Source organism: Anguilla rostrata, chromosome 4 (assembly GCF_018555375.3).
Source record: "Anguilla rostrata isolate EN2019 chromosome 4, ASM1855537v3, whole genome shotgun sequence".
Taxonomy (NCBI): Eukaryota; Metazoa; Chordata; class Actinopteri; order Anguilliformes; family Anguillidae; genus Anguilla; species Anguilla rostrata.
Window position 1 is genome coordinate 51,369,919 of NC_057936.1, and position 16,585 is coordinate 51,386,503.

Genomic DNA, 16,585 nt, shown 5'->3' on the forward strand with positions numbered 1-16,585 from the left:
ACACTGTTGAACCCATCTGAAACGTATGCATTACTCAGACTGCGGGCATTTGCCAAGCTGAAACTTTTTCTTCTGAAGAGGATTTTTATCCCTTGTGAGCTATATTGATTTTTGTATTTTGAGCTATGAATATTGGTTTTGACTTGAATCAACATGCATTCAATTCAGTTATTGGATAGGATTCAGTGATATTACAAGACAGCACACTCATTCAAGACATGTTACAAATTATAAATGGTTACTTAAGTTACTGCAGGACACACCCAAAACGGGTAACCCAAATCATACACAAAATTCAATTAAAATGTATACTTCACTAGAACAGATCTGAAACAGAATATTAAATGTTCTTCAGCCAATGCTATCCAATTTTTTAAGAACTTCTTGCTAAATGACCCTGCAAAATAAGCATGAAGGCTTTTACACATCTGTCAGTGATGTTATCCATCCACTATCTATACCCGCTCATCCTCGGCAGGGTCGTGGGGGGTGCTTGAGCCAGCGTGCAGTGGGCAAGAGGCTGGAATACACCCTGAACAGGCTGCCAATCTATCGCAGGGCACACACACCATTCACACACACACTCATATTTTTGAGAAATTTAGAGTCTCCAATTAGCCTACCTGCATGTCTTTGGACTGTGGGAGGAAACCAGAGTACCTGGAGGAAACCCACACAGATGCGAGGAGAACATGCAAAATCCACACAGAAAGGCCCAGGCCAGGACCTGAACCCAGGACCTTCTTGCTGTGAGGCGAGTGCTACCCACTGCACCACCATGCTGCCATTTTCTCCTTAAGGATGCCAAACTTTAGTTTTGGGCAAAGTGGTTTTGAAGCATCATGTTGTCAAGTTCAGTAAGGGCTCTTCCTGTGGGTCGAGATGGACACAAGAATAAGGCATATCAGCCCAACCACTTTCAACCAACAGAGCAGCACCAACAGTGGATCTTTTTATTAACAGGCACAGCTTACATGTAGCTTGTACATTACTACAAGGAATTCTCCAAATAAAAAGAGATCCCCTAAATTTAATTCAATTTGCAAACCCATAAAAAAGGGGGTGGGGAAAAAAAAATGAAGTTCCACCAACGCCCTTCCACACTCATTGCTCAATCTAGGGAAAACCAGGAGTAAAGGATGACCCAACTAATTATACACTATAAAATCAGAATATTTGTCATGGCATTTACTGTATGTCGCTGAGCCTTCCATTAACCTTGTGTTCACTTGCCTTACAGTATCAGTTGGCTGCTTCTGCAGTGTCAAGAAGCAGCAACGATTACTTTAACCAACATCTAATTTGTGTCACAGTAACACAGGCTACTTCTTTCATTTGAACCCTTTCACATCAATACAGCTTATACATTTATCCACAGAGACAATGAACCAAATTTATCATGGTCCTTTCAAAATCCCTCATGCCTAAGCATTAACCAGTATCATACTCATGGCACACCCTTGAGACACCTTATCTTTAAAAAAATCATAGTTATGTTACTGAGGAACATTCAAGCAACCAGAATGAATGATATTAATAAAGTAGTCTTAGAGCAAGGTTTGCTACATCATAAACTAGGCAAAACCTTGTCTTCAGCATTTAGATTTACTGTACATGATCATCAATGTTTACATAAATGCAGCCCATTGTGGTACTGATGGGAAAGTATAGAGCATTATATACAGACACACTTAAGCAAAGCTGCTCAACCGTTTCACTTTGATGATCATAAAGTTTAATGACTATATACTGTCGGTGCCGATCAGCAAAAAAGTGCAGAGGCAAAGTGTAAGACTGAACAGCACCTAGAATTAAGTGGCTGCTCTTCCCCTGTTCAGTTCAATCTTCAACTAACCTTCGGTAGTCTGCAAATAGTCAGGGACTCTGCCACATACAGGTCTAACAAGTAAATACAAATGGAGGACAATGCATTTTCCTTGCACCCATTGCAAAGTTAGGCTTTTATCCATCATTCAATAATTGAAAGAGTAATGTGCAATATTCTTCAAACAAATATTTGACATTGCAACCTTTTTTGATGAACATGTTGCTAAATGCACAATATCCGTATAGGATTTTCTCATAGGACATTTGTTACTGACAAAGTACCTGAGCCAATAAATAGAACCAGATGAGCAAGCTCTCTCTAGTTTTATGAACCTATCTTTCAAAACTGCTCACAGACATCACAAACCTTTTTGATGGTAACTAAAACTCTGGAGAATAAATTACTACATTTATGTTCAATAAGACCTCCCCAAAAAGGCAGGTAAATCAAAATATTTTCTTGAATGTTTGCAAGCAAAAAAAAAACAAAGCAACATCTCACAAGATTAAAAGGTATCAAACAAATAAAAACAAACAGCACACACTACGTTATCTTTTACACATTCATAAAATGCAAGGTGAACTTCTCTTGCCCTTACATGTTTCAAATCCATCAACATAGAATATTGAGTAGCATTTGAACAGTTCAACTTGTGTCAGGAGACTAGAACATTCACTTAATAATGAAGCAACATCCTTGGTTTTAAACTTGTGTTCGAACAATTCGACCCATGTAACAACCAGTCTCGTCAGGACCTGTCATCAGGTGCCTGTAAAAAATTAGACTGAAGGGCCACTAATATTCATGAATCATTCAAGAGGAAAAATATCAAATAAAATCAAAACCTGAATATAAAGTGTAGGTGAGCAGTTGCAGTATTAATATGGTCAAAATATAACACCAAGTTGTGCCACAACAGTTATTTTCACAGTGCATATTATTTCAGTTTTTTTTAAAAAGAAAAGAAAAAAGATGGGGTTAAGACGCCTAAGGATCCCATTTGATTTGGATATCACATGTCTTTGTCTTTGTAGGCCCAAGCATGCATCAATCGTATTTATTGCACAATACATGAGGACCTTTAAACCTTCCAATACAAAAGAAAACAAAATAAATAGGAATAACCTCACTACAAAATCTCCCTGCTTGCTGCGTAACGCCTTTATGCCAACAAAATGCATGTTGAGTGCATTAGGTTCCTTTTGTTTGTACAACCAGCTAAAATGTGTCCAACTGCCAAGAGTTGCAGTCAAGGAAGCCTCCAGCGCACGGTGTCCATTGTTCCAGTCAAAGGTTTAAAGTTCAAAGACTGAATGATTAAAAAGTGCTTATGTACTCAGTAGGACATCTAGGAGTATTACAAGGTCGGACATTAGCAAGTATCGTCTGTAAAAAAAGAAAGGAAGAAAGAATGTTACATGAAACCCGATTCATTCAGAATCTGCAATACTAAAGTCTACAGTTATTTTTAAAATAACATTACATTCAACCCCATTAATTACTGCTACACTTAAGCGTGAAAATAAAAAAACATGAAATGCATGAAAGAATAAATGATGGCTCATCCTAATATGAAATAGTCAGGTACTTCAAAGACACAGAAAACTTTGATTCAGGTCAATTCAATTTTACACAATGAGGAGGGTTAACGGAGGGAGGATCCACTCACCATGATACCACCATTTAGTTTTCTTTGGATTCTTATTACATGTTCTTACATAAAACGAGTTATCAGGAGGCCGTCTCTGTGGAAGAAAGGAGCCAGAGGGAATATTATATATACAGAGAAAGCTGTAAGTGAACATTCACTAAAAATATACATCAAAGCATCCATTGATCTTAGAATATCATCTCTTAATAATGTATCATGGGTTTCATAATAAAGACTCACTTATTTTAGCCTAAGCTAGGCGACAGAGATTTTATTAACTATTTTTCCCCCAGTACATGTTATGTCCCAGACAGCAGGGTCTTCTCTAATTGAAGGTTTGGGCATTGGATAGCTTTGGTGTAACGACACTAAAAAGCTGAGGATGAGACTAGCCGTTTGAGTAATCATCACTAGGAGTGTTATAGTGGTGTTATAACACGTTTCGTTACCACACAGTCATCATAAGTACACATTTTATTTTATTATTGTAAAAATTATTACCAAAGCTCCCTTTCAAAATAAGGGTTTTAGCTACAACTAATAGCCTACGTTTTTGTAAGTACTGCCACACTGTCTCCAAAGTATACAACATGCATGTTGTAGTACTTTATCAGTAAAGAGCAATTGAATTCATAATGGAAAATAGACCAGCATTTGCTCCAAAGTAACAGCTGTTTAAACCTGCTGGTCATCCACCTCATTCAGAACTATTCAATTGCATTAGATGACAGCTGAGCCTTATGGATGTGTAGCCAAAACGTATTATACTTGAAAAGGCCCAGTTTTCCTGTTATTCTGATTACTGGTACTGGTCATAATAAATGCATCACGCATCAACAGCACTATTCGGTTTCAATGATGAGACCATGTCGCTACACATGGTCTTAATTTGCTTGTTTTAAATATTTTTTTAAAAGCCCTGCCAATGTTACCTCACCTTTTCTTTGCAGCTGGACAGCATGCTGATAATGCTAAGACAGACAGACTGCACTGAAAGTGCAGGGGACCAGTCTTCTGTTAATATGGACAAACAGATGTGACCGTTGCTATAAACATGAGGATGAACAGGCACATTCTCGCCAGTGAACATGACCTGAAAAAAACAAGATAGAAAAACAAGGGTCAGTGAAATAATTTGATCTCTTAATTTATTCCTCATCTGTTTCACAATTTGAAACACACATGGTACACACATTTTCAAAACCAAAATAGTTCATTTATACATTTACAAGCAGCCTGTATAATTCACATTGCTGCTACCCCCTTAAAATGTATTTTAACATAAATACAGCCTAAATTCCATGCGAAGCACAAAGGCAGCACTAAGTACATTTTGCTCTATCTATGTGCTCAGTGGCTTGTGTTTTCCTGCGTGAAATTTAAATCTACATCCATTTTAGCAAAAAGATTATCCTGTATTTAAAGACCTGCGGGGTGCTGCCAGCTTTGCAGTGCGTTATGTGGACAAAGAGACAGAAGGAAAAGTAGTGAAAAGGAACTCTTTTCACAAAATATCATTTAAATAAAATGGCCTTTTACAATCAGTAAACTGTACGTTTTGGGGATATCACACAATGAAATATGGGAAAAAACAGCAGAAGATTGCTACACTGCATGGCATGTTTCCAAATGCATATTAACTAAACCAAGTTAAAGACCAACAAAGCAGTTTTGTGATTTGAGGTCAGGAATATGAGAAATTTGTATCTGCAGTTTAGGTAAATCTAGTTGTAGCTAAACAGCGTATACAATAGACACACAAATAAACAAACAGTCACAGACTGACCAGTCAAACAAACTTATGGTCTTATGCTGCATCTTTTAGACAAGCACAAAACCATCCAGACCCACGGCGCACCTCCTGCACATACGCCTACAAAGGTCGTCTGTGAGTGAGTGAGTGACCAAAATTTGCGGTGCATAGCCCACTTAATTTTTAATGTGACCACAGCAGCAGTTTTGCAACTTGCAAATTTTCTTGTTCGTTTGGTTATGTTTGTTGAATGTTTCAAGCATTATTCCCTTTGTACTAAACATCTGTTTTGTTATTTGAATATAAACTCAGAAACCAAAAAAAAAATTAAATGAGCAGTTACCTGAGGTGAATCAAATGGATATCTACCACTAAATTTGAAAAGTAGCTGAAATTTCTCTCCTTCATACAGTGTTCCAGGGGCGCCTTCCATGTCTACAATCCATCTGAAATAAAAATGAATACATTGCTTAAGAGTTTTGGAATCTTTAAATGTAAATTTCAGTTATTCCCAAGCTGTGCTTCTCCACTGAACTTTAATAATCAAACAGGTGAAAACAGCATGGAGAACAACATGCAAAGGAGACATCACAGGACATCACTTTAGTAGTTTAGGAAAAAAGGCCAAATGTTGGCCTTCATGGGGTCATACATCATAGTCAGTGTCAACCGGTGGTTACCATAGCAGCAGATAGGAAAAACCTATGGTTTTATACAATCCTAAACAATGAAAATTGCATCTGTATTGTGCAAAGAAAAGAAAAAACCTATGGTTTTATACAATCCTAAACAATGAAAATTGCATCTGTATTGTGCAAAGAAAAGAAAAAAAAAAAACATTAAAAAGTAAGCCGCTACACCAAACAGTCATGTCATAGAAATGAAACTACTTTCTGCACTCAAGTAAATTCTAAATAATTAAATTTATTCTAAATGCATGCAATTTATAGTTTGATTGGGACGGTTGCAACAATTGCTGCTGCAACAATGGAGGTGTGCTTTTTGACAGCTGCATGCATTGTACTGGTAGACACTAGGTGGAGCCAGAACAATTCCAATTCAGTAACACACAAAAGATTAAGGCCGTATTCTTATGTATGCCATCTTATGATGTGTAAGACAGATATTGAATAGAATGGACTATCAATCATAGGACATGGATCACTTCTCTGTGTGCTGCATTATGGCCAAAATAATTAAACACCACGTTAAAACTGGGACCATCTGCCAACTAATAATTATATGCATCAATTAGGAGGACCGAAATTCTTTTAACATAAAATCTGTGAATGGGTGGGGGACTGACACAACAACTGTAAGAAACAAAGGGCACATGGAATGTAACGTCCATCTAAAACATAAAAACTAATTCCCACATTTTTGAATGGATTTTTTAAATTTACTTTTCTTTTTTTTTTCTTTTTTATAAATCAAGCCTAATGTCCTCATTTCAACAATGTTTTCCAGACAGCCATTACACTTCTGCTTAAAAACAGAAATGTCAAATTGCCTTTGTTTCTAGTTAGCCTCCCGCCAACTTCCAACAGCCGTGGAAGCACTGGCAAGGGTCTCACACAAAGGTTAGTGAGTGCGCTCTCTGGGTCCATCAGAAACACAAGGAAAGCGGCACACGTGCAGTAGAGCTCATGTGATATTATGCACAAACATGGACTAAAGTGTGGGGAACTTCACAAAGCCCACTTTTACACTTCACTTTTCAATTTAAAAAAAAAGGCCTGAAACAAGTTTTAGAAATCTGAACCCTTTGGAATCTGTAGTGCTGGACTACGTCAACCATAATGCCACTCTGGCCAAATCAGATTTTATTCAGTTGTTTAGAGAAGCTTTGCTATGTGCTCCTCATAGCAACAATGTACTGGAACAGACTGGAGTAGGAGGTCTTCTAAAAACAAACCAAAATGTTGTACAGAAGCAGAAATTACACCACACCCAGGCAGGAGTGCTGGTAGGGGTGAACATTTGGGCCTACTGAGTTTTGACCCACTTCCCTTTTGCAGTACCATCGATAACACAAAAAAAATTAAATAGCTGAAATGTTGCATTTTGGAAAAGGGAATCAAAACTGAAAAACAAGAGTTCCTAAAAACATAAAATGCTATTCATGACAGCATGGAAACTCCCCAGACTTACAGCAGGAATACTTCAAATCTGATTTGTGGTATGTAGAGTCTAAAGTAACCCTGCCATTGTTCTCCATTGGGCTTCAGAATAATGTGAAAACTCGCCAATATTAGCTAAACTAAACACACTGAGGTTTGCATGACTGACCACTAAGAAGCCTAGATGGAGAGAACAGGAATAATATATGCAGCAGGAGTAGAAATTTGAAGACACTAATGTTCTCCCCATTGAGAATCCCTGAGAATAACAGAGCGTCACCAATCTCTGCACACAAGCACGTCAAAAGAATTTTTGCCATGTGCCACACCGTAGATCAAATCTCACCGAAACTCACCCAGGCATTAGACTAAAACGGAGACGCGTCTCGCCACAAAAACGTGTCCGACGAGTTTAGGGAGGAGAGCTTCGTGTGGCGCTTCATTCATGAAATTCCACCACGGAAACTCGCTGATAGATGCACAGCTAAAGAAAGAACCTCTTAGGCACCGACAAGTGACTTCAACACTGTGCGTTTACAGAACACCCACCTGGCTTTGGGAGCTGCAACTCCCCTATCAGCCGGGGAAAATGACATCAACAAGAACAAACTGTCCATTACATCTGTACTTTGTTTACTCACCAATAGGCTTCTACCCATTAAATCATATGCCCATTTTTTCCACATTATCATTATTATATTTTGATGGGCTGGTTACATGGGAATTTAATCATGGATTCCCTGCATCGCAGTACAACCCCCAGCACTACATGAGATCACATGCAAGCACCTGACCTCGCCTGATGGCACACCAGAGTGCCGTGGCACACCGGTTGGGAAACGCTGCCTTAAACAACCGATCAATTTGATGAGGTTTGCCATGTTTTCAGAGATACAGGAGCTTATTTGGTAGAGGAGGACAGCAGTTGGGACTGCTCCAAAACACTGGTGGCTTCACCTCTGATAAACATGTGACGGAGGAGTGCTGCATCTTCTTTAATAAATCTTTAACAAAAACTCTGTTAGTCAGGCAAGATGTTTCAACTGATTAGAACTTAATCTTTAAGAGAAGAGCTCACACTGGCAACCCAGCTATTAAAAGCTTTAGGAGGATGAACGGTACCACAATGCATAACAAAGGCTCTAGCAAAGTGATGTACCAATCACCAGGACAGCTGAAACGGCACACTCGCATGCTTTGTTCTTAAAGCTAGCTCGTCTGACGTTGCTGGGGGGCCAACGAGGAAGTCACACAAAAGTACAGCAAGTAATGACTCCAAATACGCAAATTTAGCAGGTACTCTGACTGTGATTGTACTTACTGCGTAATTGTATTCTGTACACTCTTCTCATTCAGCGTCATTCCAGGAGGTGGGTCATTTTGCAAAGCTAATAGTTCCTTCTGTAGCCTCTTCTGAAAAGAAAATGCATGTAACTTAATAAAACACATGTACTAAATAAAATGCTTTAAAAAAACAAAATAAAACTATTTTTGAATACTTTTACATGTGTGCAAATATTAATATCATAAATGATACACAGCATTACACTGAATAATTATTTGGTCTCCAGTTTACACAATACTGCAATTAATCTATTATATATAGGCTAATACACTAAAACGACCAAAAACCCTCAATACTTTGCCTATATTTCAAACATACTGTAGAACTGAACCGGCCCTAGTATTACAGTTACGGCAGCCACATTGAACGTTTAATTATTAAAAGCCTTTCAATTGTATTTCTTTTACTGTAGTTAAATTAAACATCAGCATAGATGACATCCGAGTTCCACATAACATATGTTGCTACTTTGTAAAGGTTAAGTGTCACTTGTTGGTCATTTGACAATGCACATGCTGACAAGTTTTAAAGCAACCCTTGAGAGAAACCTGCACCTGAATAATGTCAGCGTATGCAGTAACCCGCAGAAATCCAAATCGTCCAATGGCTTACTACCCAGTGGAATGCATTGTGCTGATATCCACTTGTTTATACACTTTGATAGTTATGCAAACTCTGCGAATGTGTCCATTATAAACAATTTAGACATTGGTGCGTGGCAACAGCGGGACCAGCCCTATAAACGCGAATGTCTGTGACTGAGTGATGAAGTTACACCATTGGTCGTATAGACACTACCACTGACTACCCCTGTAACAAATTGGCCACAATTTCGCACACCCATACACGGTCCAGCCGTATACTAGGTTCTGACCTAGTCTTGTTATGCACAAGTACTGATTTTTTTTTTCTGATGATGAAATGGTCCCATTAGAATGACGTAACTTGTTTAGCTTCGCGTCAGGGTCCCTTCCTCCGCATGACCGTCGCAGGGCAGACTGTACCAAGGTTTTGCACAAGCAACATATTTTGTACTTAAGCCGACACCGGCACGCTTACTTTGATTGTTGTTCCAAACCACACACCCCCGGACAATAAGAAAGACCACTCAAGTGAGCACTGTACAGTAGATGGTTTGAATTGCAGTTCCACCTTTTCTCCAGACAGGGTTTAAATAACATATGTTGTAGTTAAGAATGTGTCGCAGATTGTACATACCATCGGTCTATAGACACGTCGAAAGCTAACGTTAGCTAAACAATCTTATGGCCAAATTAAATACATTTTGAAAATTATTTACCGGGTTAAGGGGTATTTTGCTGTTATTTAGCTACCTCATTTTGTTTATTAGCTAAAGTTAGCATTGTTTCCGTGTGTTTATACAACATGCTATATGCAGCACAACCCTAGGCTTTCTAGCTATATTCCAGCTGATTAAACGTTTGTAAAAAAAATAAAAAAATCTACCGTGACGAATGACATACATTTTCTCATTAGTTTTCAGAAGAAAAAAAACACGTGGAAAGTACAGGGGTCAATAAGTAAAGGTCCTGTCGTGCGTTTCTTCCACCCATTAACTCAACCAGCTAATTTCACCAATTAGTTATAGGCTACCTCCTGTCTGAATAATTGTGCATATTAGCAAATCCAAGCGATTGGGACAAAATACTAGGGACGACTCTTACTTTCTGAACCTGGCTTTCCACCTCCGAGTTTTTCCAGAAGATTTCACCAGAGCCACAAGCGAGCTGCTAGTTCAACTGAACTATGAATCTCTCGCAGATGTTCGGCAGTACGTTTCATCAGGTCCAGGACTTGTTAAGTCAAAGAACATGACCGGTACAAGCTAGTAATCAATGTCAATGCTATAAAGTGATCCGAGCAACCTCGATTGTTAGAGTTAGTCAGTCTACTGTTATAGTCTAGCAGACTAACATTGGCTAATTTACTTGCTAGTTAGGAACGTTACTTAGCTACGCGAGCCAATGGCTAACCTTGTTAGCTGGCTACGTTGCGTTGGTGTTACTAGCGTTAGCCAACTTGCCAAATCCAAAAGCGATAGCAAATAGCTTTTGCTAGCTATCAATTTACTGTATTCTAGTTGGCTATAGTATAGCCACTGCAGTATAGCTACAAATCGCTACAACGTTAGCCTTTTCCTGCCTTCCAGCTGACACTTTCAGTTTTGCTTAGAGTTAGCATTAATACACCCACGTTACCTTGGTTAGCCACCAAAACAAGTTGTAACGTTAGACTACCTCAACACAGCAGTGTTGTCAACCAACGTTAGAAGCAAGTTGGCCAAGTTAGCTAATTTGGAATTAGTACCAGCTACCTTCCTTTTGTGCGTATAAGTCGATGTAATTATTCACTAGTTAACATTATCAACTACCCCTGATACTTTCGTACTCGGCTCCGAAATGCAGTTCAGCTTACCTAGCTAACACTGGCTAGCTATCTTCGTCGATAACGCTTGCTAACAAAACTGCTGCCATCACCTGTGCATTGCAAGTCCACAACGCGCTGTTATGTTAACATTTTCGTAATGGTAGCTGGCTGTCTGTTATCTAGCAATGGTGCGTTAATTACTGTTACTGTTCTACCCAGTGTCGACTGAAAAACACACACTCTCTCTCCGTGAGTTTGTAAGCCAGCTAAGCTAATATTAGACAGCAGGCAGACTGCTGTAACGTCAACGTTAGCCAACTGTTATACCTCTATTAAAACCAACCACTAACGTTAACGTTAGCTGATGTTAAACAACTAATGGCTGTCTGACCAGCTATACAAATATTGCGCCATGTTAAAGTTACCGTCAATGTGGAACTAGCAATGGACATAAAAGAGCAACCACTGAATAAAGAGCAATAAGACTCAACTCACCTGCATCGACGCCATGATGGAACCCCCCTGCAATTTGGCAGAGCGACTGAGGTCTACGTCATATCATCACATGGAATGCAGTACTGTGTTGTAAACATAGCAGGGACACTATTGTCATTTATACTTAGACTGATATTCAACGCATTAGACTTCAATTGGCCAGATTCGGCCATGTGACATTTTTGAGCCAATCAAACATAAACGTTGAGTTGGGTGCGCGCTGCGTCAAAATTGCCCAATGTAGTCCTGTTGACGAAATTGCTGTTGTACACTGCAAACCAGCTGAAACCCATGTGAATGAGCTGAGAACGATCGTTACTTGAGTGAACGAAGTCGATGAACCGATCTAGATGGATAGAATTTTAATGGAAAAACTGGAGGTGATTCTTAAACTGGGAAAGTAGAACGCAAAGTGCAGCATAGGGGCAGTTTCCTTAGAGCTGCAAATTGTACTTTCACAATCCAATAAATAGCACAATGAACATTTATTCATACAGCTGAAAAAGACTTCCATACTGATTCCTTCACTGAATTTATTTAGGAATGGAATCGTAGAAACGTCATATTTCTCAGTGTTTTTATCAATTGCAGGGGCACATATTCATGCTGAGCTGAGTGGCATAACTGGATGGAAAAATCCATCTAGCAATGGCCTAAAAAGGTAATGGACTGGGTTTTCTAAGAAATGTTGGCTGCTTGCCCACTCTTTCCTTTTGAGCTAAAACCTGTTTAACCGTTTTGCTTGCATGAATTATGCTGTTTCATCAAGGCTAGTCATGCACATACAGTTTAATATCACCTTTGAATTGACATTTTGTTCAGTTGTTGATATCATGTGAAATACAGTTGATGTGGTACTAAGTGTAGATCATGGCAATTATAGTGTGAAAGTACATGCTTCTAACCTAGATAAAGTTTACAGGTATAAATATGTGGGATTAAGTTTTAAAACAGAGTGGGTACTTTACAAGTATATCAGCAACCATGTAAGAGGCTTAAGATATTAGCATTATAATTGTATAAGTGCTTTATGGCATCAAACATATTACTCTTTTATTACTCCCTTATATAAAAATGGTGTAAAATTCAATTTATTCCATTTCAAAGGTTAATCCCATAAAAGCAAATGCACATGCTTCCAGTTTACTGCTCAGTTTCAATGTTAGAATTATTCATCTCCTAAAAATATGATATACATTCTCTTCATTGCTAATCTTATGATATAATGTCAGATGTCAGACATTAACTGCAATTTGTATCAAAGATTTGTTAAATTATTAGTTGAGATGTAAGGCCCAACAGAGCACTTGGTGTTAACTCAATCCAAAACTAGAATAGGAAACTAGACACATGGTCTGCTAATTTTGTTTGAGCCTGTCAATTCAGCATGAAACAAAACTTTCTGTCAAAGACCTGAAGCATGTTGTCAAGGCGTTAGAAATTAGAAACGTGCCATTTACAAACCATTACTCTTTATCTGTGTCATCATACTAAATGTACATATCCAATCACTATTTCATCCAACTCAATTTGATGAAAATGAAAACATCAAAATCATTTAACTTCTTAAATAATTGCAATATTGCTGTACGCAAACCAAATCCATAAGAATTTACCATGCCCATAACTTGCGTATATAAATTGTCCTGTATTTGTACTCCATTCCAGTCATTTGGTTACTTTTTTGAGGGTTTCTTGTCAATCAATGTCTCAATTATAACACAGTAGGTCCTACCCATCCGCTCTAAAACATGAAAAGCACCTAATTAAGAAAAATGAACAGCTTGTTAAAATTCTGGGATTGCTGTTGAGGTTGGAATGAAAACCAGCATACATAGGGGTCACCCAGGACCAAGTTTGAGAACCACTGTGGTAGAACATAAGCAGTACCTCGGCCTAAAATATGTTTAACCATTACATTGGTCAAGAAACCACCCATGTATTTTTATGTCATGTGATGGACAATAAAGTTACCTGAATCTGAAATCTGTTACCGGTCTGATATGAAATGTAAGAATGTTTTAGACTTTATAACAAAATATTTACCAGTTTATAACAATCAATACCTCTTTGACAGACATATCAGTTTATTATATTAAAATTTAATTCTTGCTTACTACAAGATTAAATCTAGTAACTGAATAGGTTGTCTTGTGCAAAAACCAATGTTAAACTGCAGATTTTTATACCTGTACCTCAAGTATATGGCAAACAAGTTAAACAAAACAAGAAACACAAAAAGTTACAAAAACAACTTTAAATAGTTAGCTTTTTGATGTTCATTTAACAATCTAAGAAGTTCGCAGCCATCAGAAGTTCCAGCGCTATCTCTGGTGCAATGGGGAATTCTGGGATTTCTGTTGAGCTGTTGGTGTAGCGAACTTTGTAGGTGAAGTACATGCACACTTTGGAAAGGACATGAGAAGGGATCTCCCTGAAGTTTACTTCATTGGTTTCATTCTCAGCAAATTGACCTGAAAAAGAGTTAAGAGACCACACAGGCTTTTTGCATGAGCTTGTAAAAAAAAACTTGTAATTTGTTCAAATGAATAACTAATAATGTTACTTAATAATGAATATTAATATTACTGTATGTCACCACAGGAAATTTCAAATTCATTAAAAAAAAATCACAATTAAATAGCATATAAATCATCTACAGCATCTGTTAGTAGAGTATTTTATTGGGGGGAAAAAACACTCATTCAATGTCTGCTTCACTCCCGTAATACCATTCAGAACTGTACTGTGTTCTTATGTAACTGCTGTGCCACCTTCTTCCTACAAAAAGTACTGCAGTTAAATCTCATACACACCTCCATTACATCTGTCTATGTCTGTTTCCTACACAGTTTTCATATCAGAATCCCAAAACAGACAGACATAAAGCTGCGGGACTGGATGGTTTTGACATTTCGGATGATTCCTCTAACATTTTCAGTGCAGTTATATTGTAAAATGACTTCTTATTTCCCCAATATTATCTACTGTGAGATGATTTGCTCAAACATGCTCAGTATACTTATATAAACAAAGCCTCAAACCACCTTCTGTACATATCGGTGTTTTTAAAACGCCCTATTTGGGCTTCAGCTGTAAGTACTCACCAGGGCCACTCAACATGGCTTTGATTGTGCCGGAGGTCAATGCATGTTCTCTCTTCACAATAAATTCATGGCCATCTGAGGAGATCAGCTTCACATACATAGCATCTGGCCCTTCACAACCTCCATAGGTCTTCTCTTCAGTATCTGCAATGTGAACATTTGTAACACGATTTAATTTAACCTACAAAATTTCAACATTAACATGTTCCCAAATACACCAATATAGCAGAACAAATGAAGTAACAATGCTTGGCTGTAGTAAAGAGATGAAATAATAATTCAAAGCCATCCTAATTTTCAATTATATGAAAATATTCTGTAAGTTTAATCATGTAACACTATAAAGACTAACATCTAAAATTTTAGATTCATATCAAAACTGAAGCTTACCCATTGTTTGTTGAAATGATCCTCTTTCTTCCAGACCAAAAAAAAAACACACACACAAAATGACTCATTACACACTAATTGAATGACAAAAATACATTAGGCACAACAAATGATAACATATATGGACACTGTCATACCAGATAAAACGCGAAAGCACGGTTCATAGTTTAAACGAGTGCCTGCTCCTTGTTGACTTAAGACTTGCACATCAACATTACTCTCCGCATCTCCTTTATGCGATAAATGTAGGGATGATATCACAAAATTAATTGATCATCCTCATTCATAAATAGTGATATGTTAAAATCTAGCCTGATAGGGCTCCATCAATGTACGAGACAAGCAGCGACCATTCAACAATAATACAGCTAGCCATAAATAAATAAAAACCCTTTCAGTGCGCTTACACACAGGTCAGTTCTGAGGTGGGACGGGGCAGCTGAAAAAATACTAAGACCACCTGCTCATTTCTTTCGGGTAATCATCCAATATCGGCCAGTGCCACCACTTCGACGGCAATATAGCCCAACTAGCTAATGTTAGCCGAGGTAACAACTGGCCATGCTCAAATAGCTACAGAACTCGATCTTCATTGATACGCATTGTTACTCGATCACAACCACTGAATGGGTAACGTTAGAGATGGTGTGTCACTAAATTGTATACAGGGGGCACATACCTGCCAAGCACTGTGTATAAGTTGTGACAAGTGCGCGTAAACAAAAACACTATGTAGCTAGCACCATTGCTGCCATTAATTATATTTACTGGGAGCCATACACAAGAAAGCAAGACATGTTTGGCATCTACTCTGCGTCACTTATCAAGGAAAAGTGGAAGAAGTTGACGTTAGGCTAGCTATCTAGCTATCATAGTAACATTTCACAAACAAGGCCCTTTCCACTGTGGCTAATGCTAACTGGCTAATAATGTACCAACTATATAGGCTGGTAAGAAATATAATTCGTATATGATTATAAAACAGAAAGCCAGATAGCAAATTTAAGTAAAATATGGATAATTGAAGCGTTGTGAATTTATTTCTAAATGGGCTCTGTGCTACTTACCACAATTTTCGGAAGCAACCACTTCTCCCTACTTCAGGCAGAGAACAGGAATAAGCGCTGTAAAGCAGTACGTGACTATTTGAGTCCGTGGATAATATTGGTCCGCAGAATTCGTTCCAGCGTTAAAACAGTAGCCTAATTTTTTGTAGAACTCTAAGCACGGTTTGCATTTGCGGTAAAAAAAAAAAAATTGGTTAATATATGTAACAAATTACGAACTGTGTACATGGTGTATGTTGCATGATTTATGAAAATTAAAAGGGAAACGTTTGATTAGTTATTGTTGTTCAATATGCAGCAGTGTGCAACTGTAAAATAATCTGAAATAATCAAATTAGATACAGTGACTTTCTACGGTTTATCTGTAAGAGATAAATGGTTTCATTTGCATTGACTGAAAAATATTACCATTTGAGCTGTGTGACAGGACTGAGTCAAATT

At 37.9% G+C, this 16,585-nt stretch overlaps 2 protein-coding genes across 6 annotated transcripts; both read right to left on the reverse strand.

The window, feature by feature from the left end:
• Positions 1 to 939: 939 nt before the first annotated feature.
• ube2wb (ubiquitin conjugating enzyme E2 Wb) lies at positions 940 to 11,734 on the reverse strand. Of its 2 annotated transcripts, none has more exons than XM_064333103.1 (6): positions 11,581 to 11,734; positions 8,674 to 8,765; positions 5,576 to 5,678; positions 4,417 to 4,572; positions 3,498 to 3,573; positions 940 to 3,214 (listed from the first exon to the last, which is right to left on the reverse strand). In XM_064333103.1, exons 1-6 carry the CDS (start codon positions 11,593 to 11,595, stop codon positions 3,201 to 3,203), a joined length of 456 nt encoding a protein of 151 aa, XP_064189173.1. In that variant the 5' UTR covers positions 11,596 to 11,734; the 3' UTR covers positions 940 to 3,200. The 2 variants fall into 2 exon arrangements, with proteins under 2 accessions (XP_064189173.1, XP_064189174.1); XM_064333104.1 differs by having other exon boundaries at positions 8,674 to 8,762; positions 11,581 to 11,706.
• Positions 11,735 to 13,649: 1,915 nt separating this feature from the next.
• eloca (elongin C paralog a) lies at positions 13,650 to 16,273 on the reverse strand. 4 transcript variants are annotated; one of them, XM_064333105.1, is made up of 4 exons: positions 16,145 to 16,273; positions 15,078 to 15,104; positions 14,688 to 14,831; positions 13,650 to 14,054 (listed from the first exon to the last, which is right to left on the reverse strand). In XM_064333105.1, the coding sequence occupies exons 2-4, from the start codon at positions 15,079 to 15,081 to the stop codon at positions 13,864 to 13,866; spliced, it is 339 nt and encodes a 112-aa protein (XP_064189175.1). In that variant the 5' UTR covers positions 15,082 to 15,104; positions 16,145 to 16,273; the 3' UTR covers positions 13,650 to 13,863. The 4 variants fall into 4 exon arrangements, with proteins under 4 accessions (XP_064189175.1, XP_064189178.1, XP_064189176.1 ...); XM_064333108.1 differs by having other exon boundaries at positions 15,078 to 15,100; positions 16,145 to 16,240; XM_064333106.1 differs by having other exon boundaries at positions 15,078 to 15,107; positions 16,144 to 16,229.
• Between the last annotated feature and the right edge of the window lie 312 nt (positions 16,274 to 16,585).